Source organism: Silene latifolia, chromosome 1 (genome assembly GCF_048544455.1).
Source record: "Silene latifolia isolate original U9 population chromosome 1, ASM4854445v1, whole genome shotgun sequence".
Classification (NCBI taxonomy): domain Eukaryota; kingdom Viridiplantae; phylum Streptophyta; class Magnoliopsida; order Caryophyllales; family Caryophyllaceae; genus Silene; species Silene latifolia.
The window spans coordinates 56,249,314-56,265,196 of NC_133526.1; the positions used below are offsets into that span (position 1 = coordinate 56,249,314).

Below are 15,883 nucleotides of genomic sequence, written 5' to 3' on the forward strand. Positions count from 1 at the left end.
CCATTACTCTTTCTATACTACGTTAAAAATGGTAAGGAATCTCGTTGGTCCATGTTGTTGGTTGCTGACACACGTTGTGTGCTTTTGATATTAGGTTTTGATGGATTGAGTATTTGGTTAAGTATATTAGTTTGGATTCGCCTTTTAAACAAAAAAAAGGCTCTATGGTCAGGTGTGTGTCGGTGTGCGAGGCTGTGTGTGCCTTTTGGATCTGATATGATGATTCCTCCCTTTTCCCCCACCTATTGGACTCGTTCCCTGTGTGTCGGTTGTGTGAGATGTATAGGTGGTTTTTGTTGTTTCCTTCTGTCTATGGTGAGTCTTTGATGGTTGGGTTCTTGCTTGGGGCAAATCATTGGGTTGTGTCGATATGAGCCTGGTGTGGAGTTGGTGGTCCTGTAGTGGTGGATTTCTTCTTCATGAATGGACTTTGTCTGAATATAAGGGGTTTAAATAGTTTTCTTGCTCCTACGATTGCGAAGACTAGAGAAATTATTTCGAGTACTTATTTTGATTTTCTATTCTCATCTGAAACAAAGTGTAAAGTAAAATTAGTTGATCCTATTTTCCGTTCCTTTGGGTTCTCTCGGAGTTTTGGTTTAGATGCTCATGAAACCAAAGGAGGCCTCTGGTTTGGTTTTAGGTCTGATACTCAGTTTGAGTGTATTTTTGCTTGTCAAAACTTCCTTATCATCAAAGTCATGCAATGCAAAGATAACTTTTGGTATTTGTGTCTTATTTATGGCGAACCAGTCACTCATAAGAGAGAAGTCGTTTGGAATGATCTCGGTCAATGGATCCGATCTTTTGAAAACCCTTTCCTTCTTATAGGGGACTTTAACCAAGTTGACTATCAAGAAGATAAATGGGGAGGTAGTAAAGGTAGGATCCCTGGACCTTCGTGTTTTAATAAATGGAAGGCTGAACATTTTTTGATGGATATTCCTTTTTAGGGGCCAAGATTTACATGGTGTAACAAGAGGGAAGATCACAATATAGTGTTGGAACAATTTGATAAGGGCGTGGGATTGGAATGATATTTTTTCGAACTCTGGTATCACTCACCTTCCTATTCAAGTTTCAGACCATGCACCTATTATTTTTGAAACGGATTTACTTACTTGTAATGGTAGAAGACCTTATAGAATGGAGGCCTGGAACCTGGACTACAAGGAGTGTCTTTGCTTGGTACATAACGAATGGTCTGTCCCTGTCCCAGCTCTATTACGGTCAGAATGATACGAAAATTTTCTAGGGCTATAAATTGTATGCGTCTCTGGTCAATCTCTAAGAGAAAAGAGTGGAATAAGAAATGGAGTGGTTTTGATGACACTTTGGAAAAGGGTTTGCATGAAATCGAGACAATGGGAGTGACTCGGACTTTCACTAACGCGTATGCTAGTCAAGTGGGGTATGCTAAGGTTTCGGCTAAATATTGGAAACAGCGTGCCAAGATTAAATGGAATATAGACGGAGATACTTGCTCCAAGTACTTCTTTAATTGGGTGAAGGGTAGGGCAGGCAGGAATTATATTGCTGGGATTAAAATGGATAATGGCGAGTGGAATTTTTACACCGAGGATATTATGGGATTATTTGTCCAATTCTACTCTGATCTGTTTAAGGAAGGAGTGAATGAGGTCTCGTTTGATGAGTACTTCCCAACTGTTAAGAATTTGTTCACTGTCAATAAAGGGTTCCTTTCTCCGGATGACAGTGATGCTCTTGGCAACCATTTCACTCCTAAGGAGGTTCGCACGACAGTGTTTCAGCTTGGCCCGTTAAAATATCCCGGACCGGATGGTATTCATGCTATTATCTTCCATAAATGTTGGCACTTCATCAAGCATGATGTTATTGGGACAGTCTTAGCTATCCTGAATGGTAATAATTCACCAGAATTCCTAATAAGACCTTCTTAGTTCTTATTCCTAAGTCTAGTGCCCCTGAAACAGTTGATAACTTCCGCCCTATTAGTTTGTGTAATGTTATAATGAAAATTATTACAAGGTGTATCACTAATCGATTGAAGAAGTTCATGGGAAAACTAGTGGGAGACTTCCAAAATGCGTTTGTTCCTGGGAGGAATATTGGTGATAATATATTAATTACTAATGAAATTTTACAAAAAATTTCATCATCTAAAAATGGCAGGGTGGGTAGAATGGCGTTTAAAGCGGACATGAGCAAAGCTTATGACCGGTTAGACTGGAATTTTATTAGAAGTACGCTAGTTTTGATGGGATTCCCCTGCAACTTCATTCAGCTGATTATGAAGTGTATCACGATGGTGTCTTATGAAATATTTGTTATTGGTGCTCTCTAGGTGTATCCACCCGAGTTGCGGCCTTCGTCAAGGCGATCTACTTTCCCTATATATTTTTGTTCTGTGCACTGAAATTCTCTCGTTAAACATTCTGCGCATGGAGAAGGATGGGCTTATACAAGGAATTAAGGTTAGCAGGAAGAGTATCCCTATCTCTCATATGCTCTTCGCGGATGATTTTATGTTTTTTATTGAAGGTAATTCTAAGAGTTGCGTTAACCTGGACAAATTTATTAAGGAGTACTGTCATGCATCGGGTCAGGTTATTAATGATAATAAATCTTCTATGACACTAAGCTCGTGCTTTAGTCTTTCCTTTGCTCGAAAATGTTTGAAAACCTTCAATATATTGTGTGGCACTAATATGGGTTCCTACTAGGGTATTCCTACTGATGTGGGTCTCTCACGGTGTAATAAAAGTAAAAGAGAAATTTTTGAGTTTATCATTGACAAGGTTAGGAAGCGATTATCATCATAGAATTGTGTTCTTCTATCGTCGACTGGTAGATTGGCTTTGATTTCTTCTGTATTTTCTTCCCTTTTTGTTTACTTTCTATCGATATTTAAAATACCGATAAGTGTGACAAAAAGATTAGATGCTATATTGTCACATTTTTGGTGTGCGGGTCAAAAGAAATCTCCTTCTATTAGTTGGTGTAGTCGGCTATTCCTAAGCCAACCTAAAGGGAATGGTGGTCTGGGTATTAGACGTATGAAAGAGTTCAATCAAGCTTTCTTAGCAAATATTGGATGGAGAATGATCACCCACCCAGATTCTATTCTTAGTAAGTCTATTGGTGCTAAATATGGCCTAAGGTGGTGAGATGACGATCTGCTTTTTAATAATTGGTAACAGTAATTCTTCGTGGGTATGGAAAGGTATTGCTTGGGGCCTTCAACTCATTAAACCTCTTTTAGCTTGGAACATCTCTCCACTTTCTGATCTTAGTGTTTGGAACACTAAATGGGTTAATGGAAGGGTGCCAAAACCACGATGTTTAGAGCTTCTTACCGATCCCTCTAATTTGAGTAACTTGAGAATCAAAAACATTATTTGTAACAACAGCTGTTGCGACTGTAGATTAGTGTCTTATGTTTTTTGACGAAACCTCAGTGAAAGACATTCTTGCTATTCTGATTCGTTGCTCTGAAGGCAGTGATAACTTCTTTTGGTCGGCTTCTTCGTTTGGAAATTACTCAGTTAAGATTGGCTACCATATTGCACTAAAAAACTCATGGAATACTTCAGCCACACCGAAGGACCTTTCAAGAGTTCCAGCTGCGTGTATGGGTGTCTTTCAGAAAATCCTATGGAACCTACCAGGGCCGAAAAGCTGGATCATTCTTATTTGGAAAACTCTCACTGAATCATTGCCCTGTGGGGAAGGCTTCTTAAAGAGGGGTTTTGATGGCCCATTTACTTGTGTGCTTTGTGATTCACAATAAACGGAAACGCCTAATCATCTTTTCCGTGATTGTTCATTTGCTAGTAGAGTTTGGGCTGGAAGTGTTTTGGGGATCCGGGCTCAATCAAGGAATAATTTGAACCTCCAGTCTTGGGTTTGCAATGGGCTTTCTGTTCCTTTTAAGGTTGATAATAAACAAGAGACTTATCTTTCCTTTTTGTGTACTATTTGGACTATCTAGGTGGTAAGGTGCAGAAAGGTCTTTGATAATTCTGAGTGTTCCGCTATTGGTGATATCTTACTATACCAAGATTCTCTTAAATGGGCTCTTTTGGCTGAGGATAAGAAATCAGGGTCCATAACTTTCCAAACACCTTTGGAAGAAGACTTGACTAACCTTAGGAATGAAGTTCTCTTTCTTTTGATCCAGGGTCCTCTTAACTGTTCACAGTCTCATATTTATGTAGATGTTGCATGGTCAAAAGAGCTTATTGCTGGTTTGGGTGGGTGTATCATGTTTGATAATGAGGTTGTGTGGTTGTGTCTGAATTATGTATCAAAGGAAGTGCTGAGAATGCTGAGCAAGCAGAAGCTTTGGCAATTAGGGATGCCTTGAAGTGGGCGCTCTCTCACAAAATCCTTCATGTTACAATTTTCTCTGATTGTCTATAGGTTCTTGCTCAAGTTCTGAAGTATTCTCAACTCAAACATTGGACTAGGAATACTATTGAAGATATCACTGAATTAGCGGCAAACTTTCACTGCGTTTCTTTTGCTTATATTCCTAGAATTTGTAATAAAGCCGCTCATAGGTTAGCTAAGCGTGCTACTAAATTGTAGAACTCGTTAACCCGATTGTCAAAAAAAAAAAAACAAATGGTCTTCGTTTTTTCCAAAAACCAGGCCAAGTGGTAAAATAGACCATTATAAAACCCCAGGTAGAAGCTTACATGAACATACTTTGTCAAACTTAAGAACAAAAATTGTAGTGGCCAGAAAGACAATAAAACCAAAAAACTAAGAATGTTTCACAAGAAGGCCACGATCATCAGGTAAATCAACCAAAAAATAATTGTTTAATTATGCAAGAACATGAGATGAATCAAATCAAATGAATATTTAAATATGCAAAAACATGGGATGAAGCAAAACAAATGAACAGAAGCATACCTGTTTGTTAACCTCCTAACACAATATCAGGACATAAGTCGGATTCCGTCAGGAAATTGTAGATATTGATAGCTGATTTTATGAGAAGAGAGTATGCTAGACGGGTTGAGTAATCTTGTTTCCTCATAATAAAGACATATCATTTGATTAAAGCCTAAATTACCCATTATTAAACATATACAGATTTTTTGTAAGATCAACAAAAATAATAAGGAATCAAACATAAAAATAAAGGGGAAAAGGGGAAATGTGGGTAAAATAATAAAGCCACAGTCATCTACGCAGAAGTGACCCATATGAAGACAACTACAGCAATCAAACATAGCCCACTATAGTATCTCTTAAAAACCTTAGGAAAACACAGTAAACTTCCTTATTAAAGATCAAGAATATATACGCACCAAAAAAAAAAAAAAGATCAAGAATATATGATTTTAAAAGAAGATTCTAGAAATGGGAATGATATTTATGTTTGTAACCAAAAACGTGTTATTTTGTTAAGTAGAAAATGTACATAAATGGATCCTAAACAATGAAACAGAAACTAAACAACTGAAAAGAGAAGTCAATTTTATGGCCTCTAGGATACAAATTGTCGTTGGTTATGGGTTTGATGACTTTGTTTTACATGTTATGAAGAAGAAGCTTGATAAGATTGTTTTCAGTCGTTTGGCCTTAATCAAAATAAATTCTAACTTAGTACTAACAAAATAGCTAGTGGTAAGTTAGGTATCGAATCCACAGGGAGGCGGTAATAATCTATTTACTAGTGTCTAAGTTCATCTAAAAAGAAACAATTTCAAGGGGGTTTTGATTGGTTTACTAAACACTAATTGCGATGTAATAAAGACAAATTCAATATATTAAAAGGTCTAAGGATTAGGTTCACTAGGTACTTATACGGGGCATGATTTAATTCATTAATAGAGCTAATTATGTTGTTTAAGGTTATATAATCGGCCGATTCAATATTCCTTTAGGTCTAATTTAACATGCTGTCGCTATCATTAAATTATCTCTATTCAGTTATCGCTGCCTATATTGATTCTAACCCAGTCGGTGAAAGTCTCAGTTTGCTATGCTAATCAATTAACCTTGGCCAGTAATTAACTAACTAGATGAAGAACAATAAACTGAACAACAACGAATAAGCAATTTTAACTATCAATTCATTAATTAATTCCCCTTCTAACAACCTAGATCCCCACTCACCCTATATTAAAGGCTTAGCTACTCATACTAAAGGGAAGAACAACAATAACAATAATAAGAAACATGATGAAGAACGAATGAATAATTATTATTAAAGAAAGATTAATACCGTAATGATGAAGAACAAAGATATAGATTCGAAACAAGAGGAATAAAACTAAACTAAGAGTTTTCTAGGGTTTTAGAAGTAAAAATAAAGCGTAAATAAACTTAGGGTATGAATTAGGTATTTATAGTAAAACATAACCGATTTAAAGAAATTGCAGAAAATACTGGAAACAAGTGGTTCCTCGATCGAGTCTGGCTATACTCGATCGAGTACATAGCTTCCTCGATCGAGCCTGGGGAATATTGATCGTGGCACCACTCTGTTTCCGCTCTTTTCTTCGTGTTGTGTTCTTAACTTCTCTTCCTTCATTCTTATGGATTTCCGTGCCATACTTCGTGTATTCCTTCATGCCTACTCCGCGATGGCCATTTCATTCCTTTGCTCCTCAAATGCATCATTCCTGCATTAAACATCAAATAACGGAAGTATCGATATTCTAACATAAAAGGCATGCAATTAACATCAATTAGCACAAAAACCGTATCAAAAGTAATTAAGGGGAGGCATATGCATATAATTATGACTCATCAAACTCCCCCAAACCATCTCTTTGCTTGTCCTCAAGCAAAGCATCACCGATTACATAGGGCAATCATACAAATGGCAAACAAATAACTCAGAGCTAATGTTTAATGCATACAGATCCCAAGCTATCCAAAACTGTAACAAAGCAATGACCAAAGTGTACCAATAAAATAAATTCAAAGGTACTGGTAGTAGAAAACGTAGCTCAAGTCTCAAGTCACCATACTATAGATAAATGCCAAATACCTTTCGATCTTGCAAGAAAAATTAGTCGGATTCTCGCGGATTCACTCATGCACTCATAAGTATGTAATGGTGAGTTATATGTGAAGATAGAAAGAAGTAGAAACACTTACTCAACTTATGAAACATGCATGCAATCTAATGTGATAGACATTTCCCCAACTAATATGCAATCACAATATGTAGACAAAATTACTCTCTCGGTCGAGTAGCCTCCACTCGATCGAGTTGGGGTTGCTCGGTCGAGTTTTGACGTTGGCAGAATTAACATTAATTCCATTCTTTTGCAAACTCGATCGAGTGATCCACCTACTCGGTCGAGTAAGGCCTACTCGGTCGAGTACTCCCTCGTACTCAGTCGAGTAAGTCAAAATACTCAACGAAAGGTTACAAATTGTTTGGTCATTCCTGCAAAACAACAAATCGTTCGGAGTCTAAGGTATACTTAGAAATCGTCACTTATTATCTCTATACTACTACTATCGATTATCATTACTTTACATATAACAGAATTACCGCAATTAAACACTATAGTTCTACTCTATTACCTTTCAAACAACATGTGATTCGATTCTGCCATTACGTACTTTAATTCATATATACACTCATAACAGTAACAATATTCTACCTTGTTCGGCTGCATATCAAATTCTTCAGCACAACACAACACAACATAACATGTTCAACATACAATTTTATCCAATATTGCAACTTTTAAACCGGTTACCAACTTTCATGTCACCACATATCCTCATGTATACTTATCCCCATTCGAAATGGTTGACTTAAGCATATTGGGGCCGGGATTTTGGAATGAGGGCGCCTTCTCATCCAAAATCAAACAATTCAAGGGGCTCCTAACACACATACACCAAGTTCATTTTATTAGACTCACTACGTTCATTATGTTTATTGGTTACAGGTTCCAAAATCCTCGCTCTGATACCACTTTGTAACACCCCTATCTACCAAGGAGCCTTAACAAGACCTTTCCTAGCATATACGGGCATTACCGTCTCGATTGCCCGAGGTTCAGTATATTATAACGTCAATAAAAGAACTATTTAAAGTTTATCACAAGTTTAAATCAACAAAAGAAAGATACAACTGATTAACAAAAAACTATCAACTATGGTGAGACTACTCCATGCCAAGACTCGATGAAAGACTCGTCCCTCCAACGCACCCAGCTAAGCTCCACATATCAACACCTACTAAGACTGACTGCTCACCATAATGGATCACGACAGACACATAACAAGAAGAAACACAGACAACCACACAAGGTTAGTAACTGCAGAACAACATAATACACATAGTATAACACAAGCACCAAACCTCAACAACAATACTCCACCAATCATCTGACTAACACAAAGGTATAGTCCTGCCAGAGTACCAATCCCAACCAATAATCCACATCGCCAGTAGGGACCGCAGCCTTACCACCTAATCCCCGCTCAACACCATAGAGCGAATAACCCATGTCCATTAATGTGCACACCCTCCTTATGACGGAACCACAAGGGGCGAATTAAGGGCATGAAACCATTCCCGATGATGACTCCACTCAGCCGAGGGCGCACCTCGCGAACCACAGACAATCACAACCATTTACAAACAGAACCACCATGCATCACACATGACAACTAATCAATAGTACTGAGTAGTAAACCTATCTTTAGCAATAAGCAGCAATACCTTATACATCCATACGAAGATAAGACAGCCTCCATCAACACCGGTCACAACCAGTAGGGGAAAACCCTATTACTCACAAGCATAACCACAAACAAACCTAGGTATGATGATGATGACTTACCTATGCTCGGCATTTCGGCGACAAGACCGCTACCCGACTTAATTCTCCATTCCCATGGTGTCTCCAAGTGTAGAGGGTCTCAAAAATTTGAAGGTTGGTGATAGAGAAGGTGTGTCGTCGATTAGGTTTAGGAAGAAATGAAAAAGTAACTGATTTGAGTTTACGACTTCACGATTTATAACTTATCGCTGAACTCGCCGTACTCGATCGAGTATGGGACTTACTCGATCGAGTGACCTCTACTCGATCGAGTCACTAGACTACTCGATCGAGTAGCCTACGCCAGATCGAGTTCCCACATCACATAGGTTACTATGACGCAAGGGCGCTTGTGTGAAAGGTTGTAAGGGTGTAACATGTGTCCAAGGTAAGTCAACAGGCAGTCAACGGGTCCCTAACAGGGCGGGTATTACAATCTTCTCCCCTTAAAAATAACTTCGTCCCCGAAGTTCAACTCATCGTCTCCCACAAACTGAAAGTGTATTCTAAGTCAAGATAACAACCACAGCCCAACCCACTACAAGAAACAGGTCTTTTACCGTCCGTTCCAAGCGGTCGGAAAAGCTTTTAATCGGTCGGTAAATAGCATTACCCACCGCCTAATGAGTATTTACGACCGATAAATATCGGTCGGTAAATATGGACGGTAAATGTAATTTACCCACCGACTTATAGCGGTCGGTAAATTAATATAGTTACCCACCGATTAGGCGGTAGGTAAAAAGCATATCATCGAATATAAATCATTGACTAGTCAATGAGATTGATATTATCGGTCGGTAAATTGAATATCGGTCGGTAAAGGAATAAAATTACCCACTGACGAGCGGTCGGTAAAATGTAAAATGGTTGGAAAATAACTAGTTTACCCACCGAAAATCGGTCGGTAATTTATATAATCGGTGGGTAATTAATTATATGTGGATTTTGGCAGGATGTATGCGGTTGGTAATTGTTTTTGAGCCGGTGGGTAAAGTTTGAGTCGGTCGGTAATTAATATAATCGGTCGGTATTTATAGTAGATTTGTACACATATTTGCTCATTTACACATCCCCTCTTGCCATGATTTGTTCCTACAATTTTCTACAACCCATAACACACATTTTTTACCAACAAACAAACGCCCTTCAAATTAACAAAATCTTCTACACAACATTCATTGCCAAATTGTCTCAAATTCAAACCAAGTCTTCTATACACCACTACATTGTCTTATACATACCAAGTTATACAAGGCATATTCAAATGAAACAACTCTAGACTTAATTAACTAACTTGAAATTCTACACTGGCTCCTCCACCCCGCCTCCGCCGGAATTATCATTGTTTGGATTATGGGGAGTGTTGAAAGATTTAGTATTGCAATGGTATTGAGTTTGTGATTGAAACATTTTAGTCAAGGTTTCAATTTGGCGTCTCATTTCCTCTTGACTTCTCAAAGTCTCTTCTTGACTTCTCAAGACTTATTTTTGCTGACTGAAGTCGGTCGGTAATTAACATAAGTGACCGTTTATGGAGTCGGTCGGTAATATTCGGTTAGTAAATGACCCGTTTCTTGTAGTGACCTCCCATGCCGACTAATCATCATCATCCTCTCATGCGAACATACTATCAACCACAACTCCATTCCGAGTCATCATCCACATGTTAACAATTAAGAAGGTACACAGCCGCAAATATTACTTCCATTTTACCAAATGGATTTAACACCATATAACGTCATACACCATACACACCATACCAATTTGACATAATCAATTTACTTATTTAACAAACAATTAAAATATTAAATACTCTATGCATAAATTGCCGAGTAAATTATTCAACAAGCGTTTAAATCATCTAATCAACAATTAATATTACCTAGCACATGATTAAATTACTTCACGGATGATTAAATTACTTGAACAACGATTAAATTATTTAACACTTCAACGTGAGGTTGAGTAGAGAAATCCTTTACTTCAAATAAACCACCAAGCATATGACAACAACCAAGATAAACCGACTCATCCAAATTGTATAGTGCCTCAAACCCGAGTATATCAAAGATTTCATGCACTTCCTCCTCTATACCCAACGCCATCAATGCCTCGGCCGACACACACCGGGTGGGGGTCATACGCCTCTCTGCTAACACAAGAAAGGTGCTTCTTTGAGCCTCATTCTCGAACTCAATACCTGAGAATCCTGGGTCTACTATGATGGGTTGTGCTTCTGGTTCCTTGCGGACTTGTCTGCCACGAGTGATGTGGGTGCTCCTTGTAGACCTTGACATGCTACAAAACCAATCCACAAAATAAGATACCGAGTAGGAAAGATAAGGATTAAGACGAACATGGAAATGAAAGGGAGTTTTCCCCAAATACTCTTAGTTGATTATCAAATACTTGGGAGAAAATTGGACACGGTTTCTTGGTACTTTATTCAACAAAAGATTTACTCAAGACACCCAGTTTTTGGAAAACAAGGGGTTGGTGAATTGTACAACAATTTAAACTCAAGTTAAACTTCACAAACTAGATTTTGTTATTCAAACTTTTGGGTACAATTAAATCAAGAATGAAGCGTAAGAATTAAAAATTTCCGGGTTTATTATCATGGCTTTCGAAATTTTAGAAGTTCTAAGACAAAATTTGCAAAGTGAACTGTCATGACACATTATTAATAAGGATTTGAGTTCAAAGGACAATTTAAGTAAGAATTAAGCTTAGATAATCGAAATCCAGGCACATAAGCCACTCATGTGCTACATTTTGAAGAAAGTTCGAGATACATTTCAATGTGAAGGGTACTCATGACATTGCTAACAAAGTTTGAGTATTACAAGACAATTAAACCATATTCTAAGTATGAAAATAAAATGGGTTCATATGTCTCATGGATTTCAAAATTTAAGACGAAATTTAAAGACAAAGCTTTTGATTTAAGCCAAGATTCAACTCAATTAACAAGGATAATAGTCCTATAAAGTAGCTAAACAACGTTTTAAGAATGGAAAATCAAAATTTGGGCATGAACACCCTAGATTTCGAAATTCCAGGTGAAGTTTTTAAGACAAAATTTCAAATGTAAGACAAAATCTACCATTAACAATAAAGAGCAGGCCTTTGTTGAACAATTAAACCGAACACTAAACACAAAACCACATGCTTCCCTCAAGAACACCATATTTTTTATTTATGCCATTTTGGGTCAAATTTCAACATGAATATTTCATATTTGTAACAAGTAATGGTGTAAAAGGAAAAATCAAATTGGGGAAAAACAAGAGGAAAGAGAAAATCACGTACTTTGAGTTAATTAATAGAGATTAGAAGAACAAATGGAGTGGAAATCTTGAATCTCTCGAAGATTGGACATCAATGGAGTTGTTGTAGTGTTTTTAGAGGAATTTTAGTGGTTGAAGATACGAAGAAGGATCAAGAATGAAGGAGATAAAAATAGGTGAAAAAGAAGATTTCACGCGAGAATTTCCCAGTCCAGAATCCACTCGGTCGATTGGTACTTGCACTCGGCGAGGTGCCCATTTCTACTCGGTTGAGTAACCCATTGTCCAGAAAATTTTCAGATTCTCGAAAAGTGGTCCACTCAGTCGAGTGAGATGGACCACTCGGTCGAGTCTCATGCACTCGGCCTAGTGTAGGCTCGCACTCGGTCGAGTATTCAGCTGTAGCTAGTGTTTTCCAACTAAGATAAAAGGGTACCTTTCCTGCAACAAAAGAGAATGTTTGGGAGTCCATCGGCTATCGCTGACTCATCCCGAGTTAGCTCATATGTCATTACGCTTATACCATATCCTTACATTAGCGATTTTCATACCAACAACCGTCACTAATCATTCTTCTACAATAGCACTTGCAAATATCACAAACCTACACGGTATTAGAATGTATAACTAAACTAATGTCCTTCACACAATAACAAGCAATAATTACTCCCGAACATGTTATGCACATCAAGCTTATTACTCAACTTTCACATGCCAATATACACTACCACATGAGGCAAGAAACTTATCAACTTGTAACAATACACACGAAACCACATCATGTAATAAGGAACTTGTCAGCTTAACATCGTATACACGAGATCATATCATTTTTCATATAGTGTTATCCACACTTATAACTACCCCCGTGGTTTACCGGTTAAGATAATAGGAATTATTTTTGACATTATGGCGCCTACTCATCCAAAACCGACCTCCTATCATACTTATGCCGAGTTCCTAGGTTCATTTTGGTTCATTTGTTTAGGTTCCAAACTCATCGCTCTGATACCACTTTATAACACCCTCTTCTAACTCGACCAAGGTAATCGGGAGACATACCCATCTTGGTTTCCAAGGCAGTGAAATCGGAACTACAATTAAGAAACATGTATATAAATGACCTCTTTAGTGACTAACATAACTAACAATCGAATAACAAAAGAACTATACATGATACAACCCGACTACCATAACCAACTTGTAAACAATCGTTCCCCATATGATCGGAAATATTAGAGCCACCCCGGAATTAGGTGACGGTTACACAGACAACGTACACGTCAGTTTCACATACATATAATTATGACTTTAAACTCGGACCTCGTAACTTGTATCAAAATCACAATGTCATATCTCTCATTACCATAACTGATGTTATCTCATCATGACCACGGTGACGGCATCGCAACAGTACCACAAACCTCTGCTGGACCGCGGCCCGAGGTACCCGCATCGTAACACGGAGTACCTGAGTCCGCATCGCGACACGAACGCGGTAACCTAAACCATTAATGTGCACATCTTCCTTGAAGGTGAGGGACTGTTCAAGAAGCGATCTCGGGCGTAAGGACGGCTCCCACACCTTCTCACTAATTCATAACATACCATGTCTCTAGAATAACCATGATGCAATCAACCGTACTCATATCACAAATCGACTACCACCACAACACATAACAAATCCTTGTGATACCATGACTTCATGACAAAACGACACAACAATTACATGTATAATGAAAACCAAGTAGGGAAAATCCTACCTTTTAGCATTCTCCATAAGCAATTCGAGACACGCAAGGTTCCATCTCATAAGACCGTCTTGTCTTACATTAATTACATAATCATCACAATACAACCAATATACTTTTACTATGTGGAACCCCTTATTATTACCCAATAATTATCCATAATAATTACTAATTAATTGCTTCCATAAAACCCCCCAAATTCTAGGGTTAACATAAAACAAAGAGACAAGGTAAGTCTCACTCTCAAAGTGAAGGAAAGAGGGAGAAGGGTAGAATATATTCAAATCCAAGCTTGAATTCTATTCGGATGTGTTTAGGAGGGTTTTAGAGAGAAGGGAGAGGATTTGGAGTGAAAGAGAGAAAAAAGGAAATGAATTAGGTTTAGGCGTAAAAGATCCCGACATAGGTTTTATCGCCCACTGAGAAGCTGCACTCGGTTGAGTGTTGAGTCCAATCGGCCGAGTGCCGCCCACTCGGCTGAGTACCGCTTGTACTCGGCCGAATGACACTTGCTCAGTCCACTATGATTTCCGCACGGGCCACTGTATGCTCACTAGGTCTAGTATGGGTTCTACTTGGTCTAGTGTACGGTTGTTCCCCACTTTCGGGTAACTCCTTGTCAAGCCTAAAGATCCTCTCATGCATCATAAGGTTCCTTAATTTACGGGTCCTAAAGTATCCGGGTATTACACCGAACATCAATTAAAACGAGTTAAAGACGGGCGAAGAGAATAATATCACAAATAATGAGATGAATGGGTGGTCGACGGCGCGGGGGAATTTTTCGACAATGGGACAGGCGAAAGGATGGATTGACGGCGTGAGGGAAAGGATGAGGGTGATCAACGGCTTTTGGTCAACGATTTGTGATAACTTTAACTTGAGATGGGTGATGGGCTATTTGTGGTTGTCGGGGTTGGGGGATGGGCGGTCGAGGCTGGGACATGGGTAGTCAGTCGTGGGGGTGGGTCGGGGCTAGGGGCTGGGTGGTCAGGGATGAGAATGGGTGGTCGGAGATGGTGAGTAGGATGGAGGGTTGGTATTATTTAATTATTTTTTTTTAAATGAAGGGTAGGATTGAAATAATAGAGTAAAGTGTGTGAGATATAGTAAAATATTGTGCGAAATTTAGCAATTAAGAATTTCTTTTTAAATACAAAGAGTAATTAAGAAGATTATTTCATGGGAATAATCCATCTTATAGGTGCCATGCAAATAACACTCCATCCTATCAGTAATTCCAATTAAATCCATCATATCCACCATTCTTCTCGTAACAAACTCACTTAAAATTATGACCGGCTACTTTAGGTAACATTCTCTCTCGTCCTTATTTAATTATTTTCGACTAATTTCCTTCATTTTTGTACATCTTCTCTATCTTTCTTCAACTTTTCTGTTCTTCTTTTTGTTCTCTTGATTCTCCTTCTCACTTATTCTTCTTCTGCGTTTTTTTTTTTTGAACTCCCCTTGTTTTGGTCCTTCTTCTTTGTTTATAGTACACAGAAATTTCCCCCTCTCATTTTTCCAACATACCCATCTCATTTTTCACACTTATTCCTACAGATCTGCACCTGGGTTCATCTCAGAATTTTGATTTACTGTGTTCCGAGTTGAATTTTGTGGAGTTTTGGTTATGCACACCAAGTGTTTGTTTAAATACCTCACTGAAGAAAATTGAATAAATTGTATTTTTGTTGTTGGGTTGGTGAATTTGAAGGAAAATGGAAGGTTGTAGATACCCAGTATCTGCACCTTCCAAAAACCACCCGATGATGATCGGACTGTAACGTGTTTTTGATATGCATGCGTGGATTGGCTATACATGAGACGGTTTAACGCACTACTCGAATATGAAAATGATTTCAAAAATGGTTTTCTAACTTCATTTGCTTTAGAATAACACTATTTAGAGTTAAAACCGTATTCGGACCCAAAACCGACTCAGAAACCCGTAACTCGAGTCAACCTGACTCAACCCGAGTCAACCCAAATCCCGAATGGCAAAAATAATGCCATGAATGCCTTTATCATGTCATTTCCATTA

At 38.2% G+C, this 15,883-nt stretch overlaps 1 protein-coding gene across 1 annotated transcript; it reads left to right on the forward strand.

The window, feature by feature from the left end:
* Nucleotides 1-1,235: 1,235 nt before the first annotated feature.
* LOC141647212 (uncharacterized) lies at nucleotides 1,236-1,922 on the forward strand. The gene has a single exon (XM_074455327.1). It carries the CDS (start codon nucleotides 1,236-1,238, stop codon nucleotides 1,920-1,922), a length of 687 nt encoding a protein of 228 aa, XP_074311428.1.
* The last annotated feature ends 13,961 nt before the right edge of the window (nucleotides 1,923-15,883 follow it).

What these genes read in the sequence shown, in the direction of transcription:
- LOC141647212 (XM_074455327.1), top strand. Translation starts at nt 1,236, where the DNA reads ATGATACGAAAATTTTCTAGGGCTATAAATTGTATGCGTCTCTGGTCA.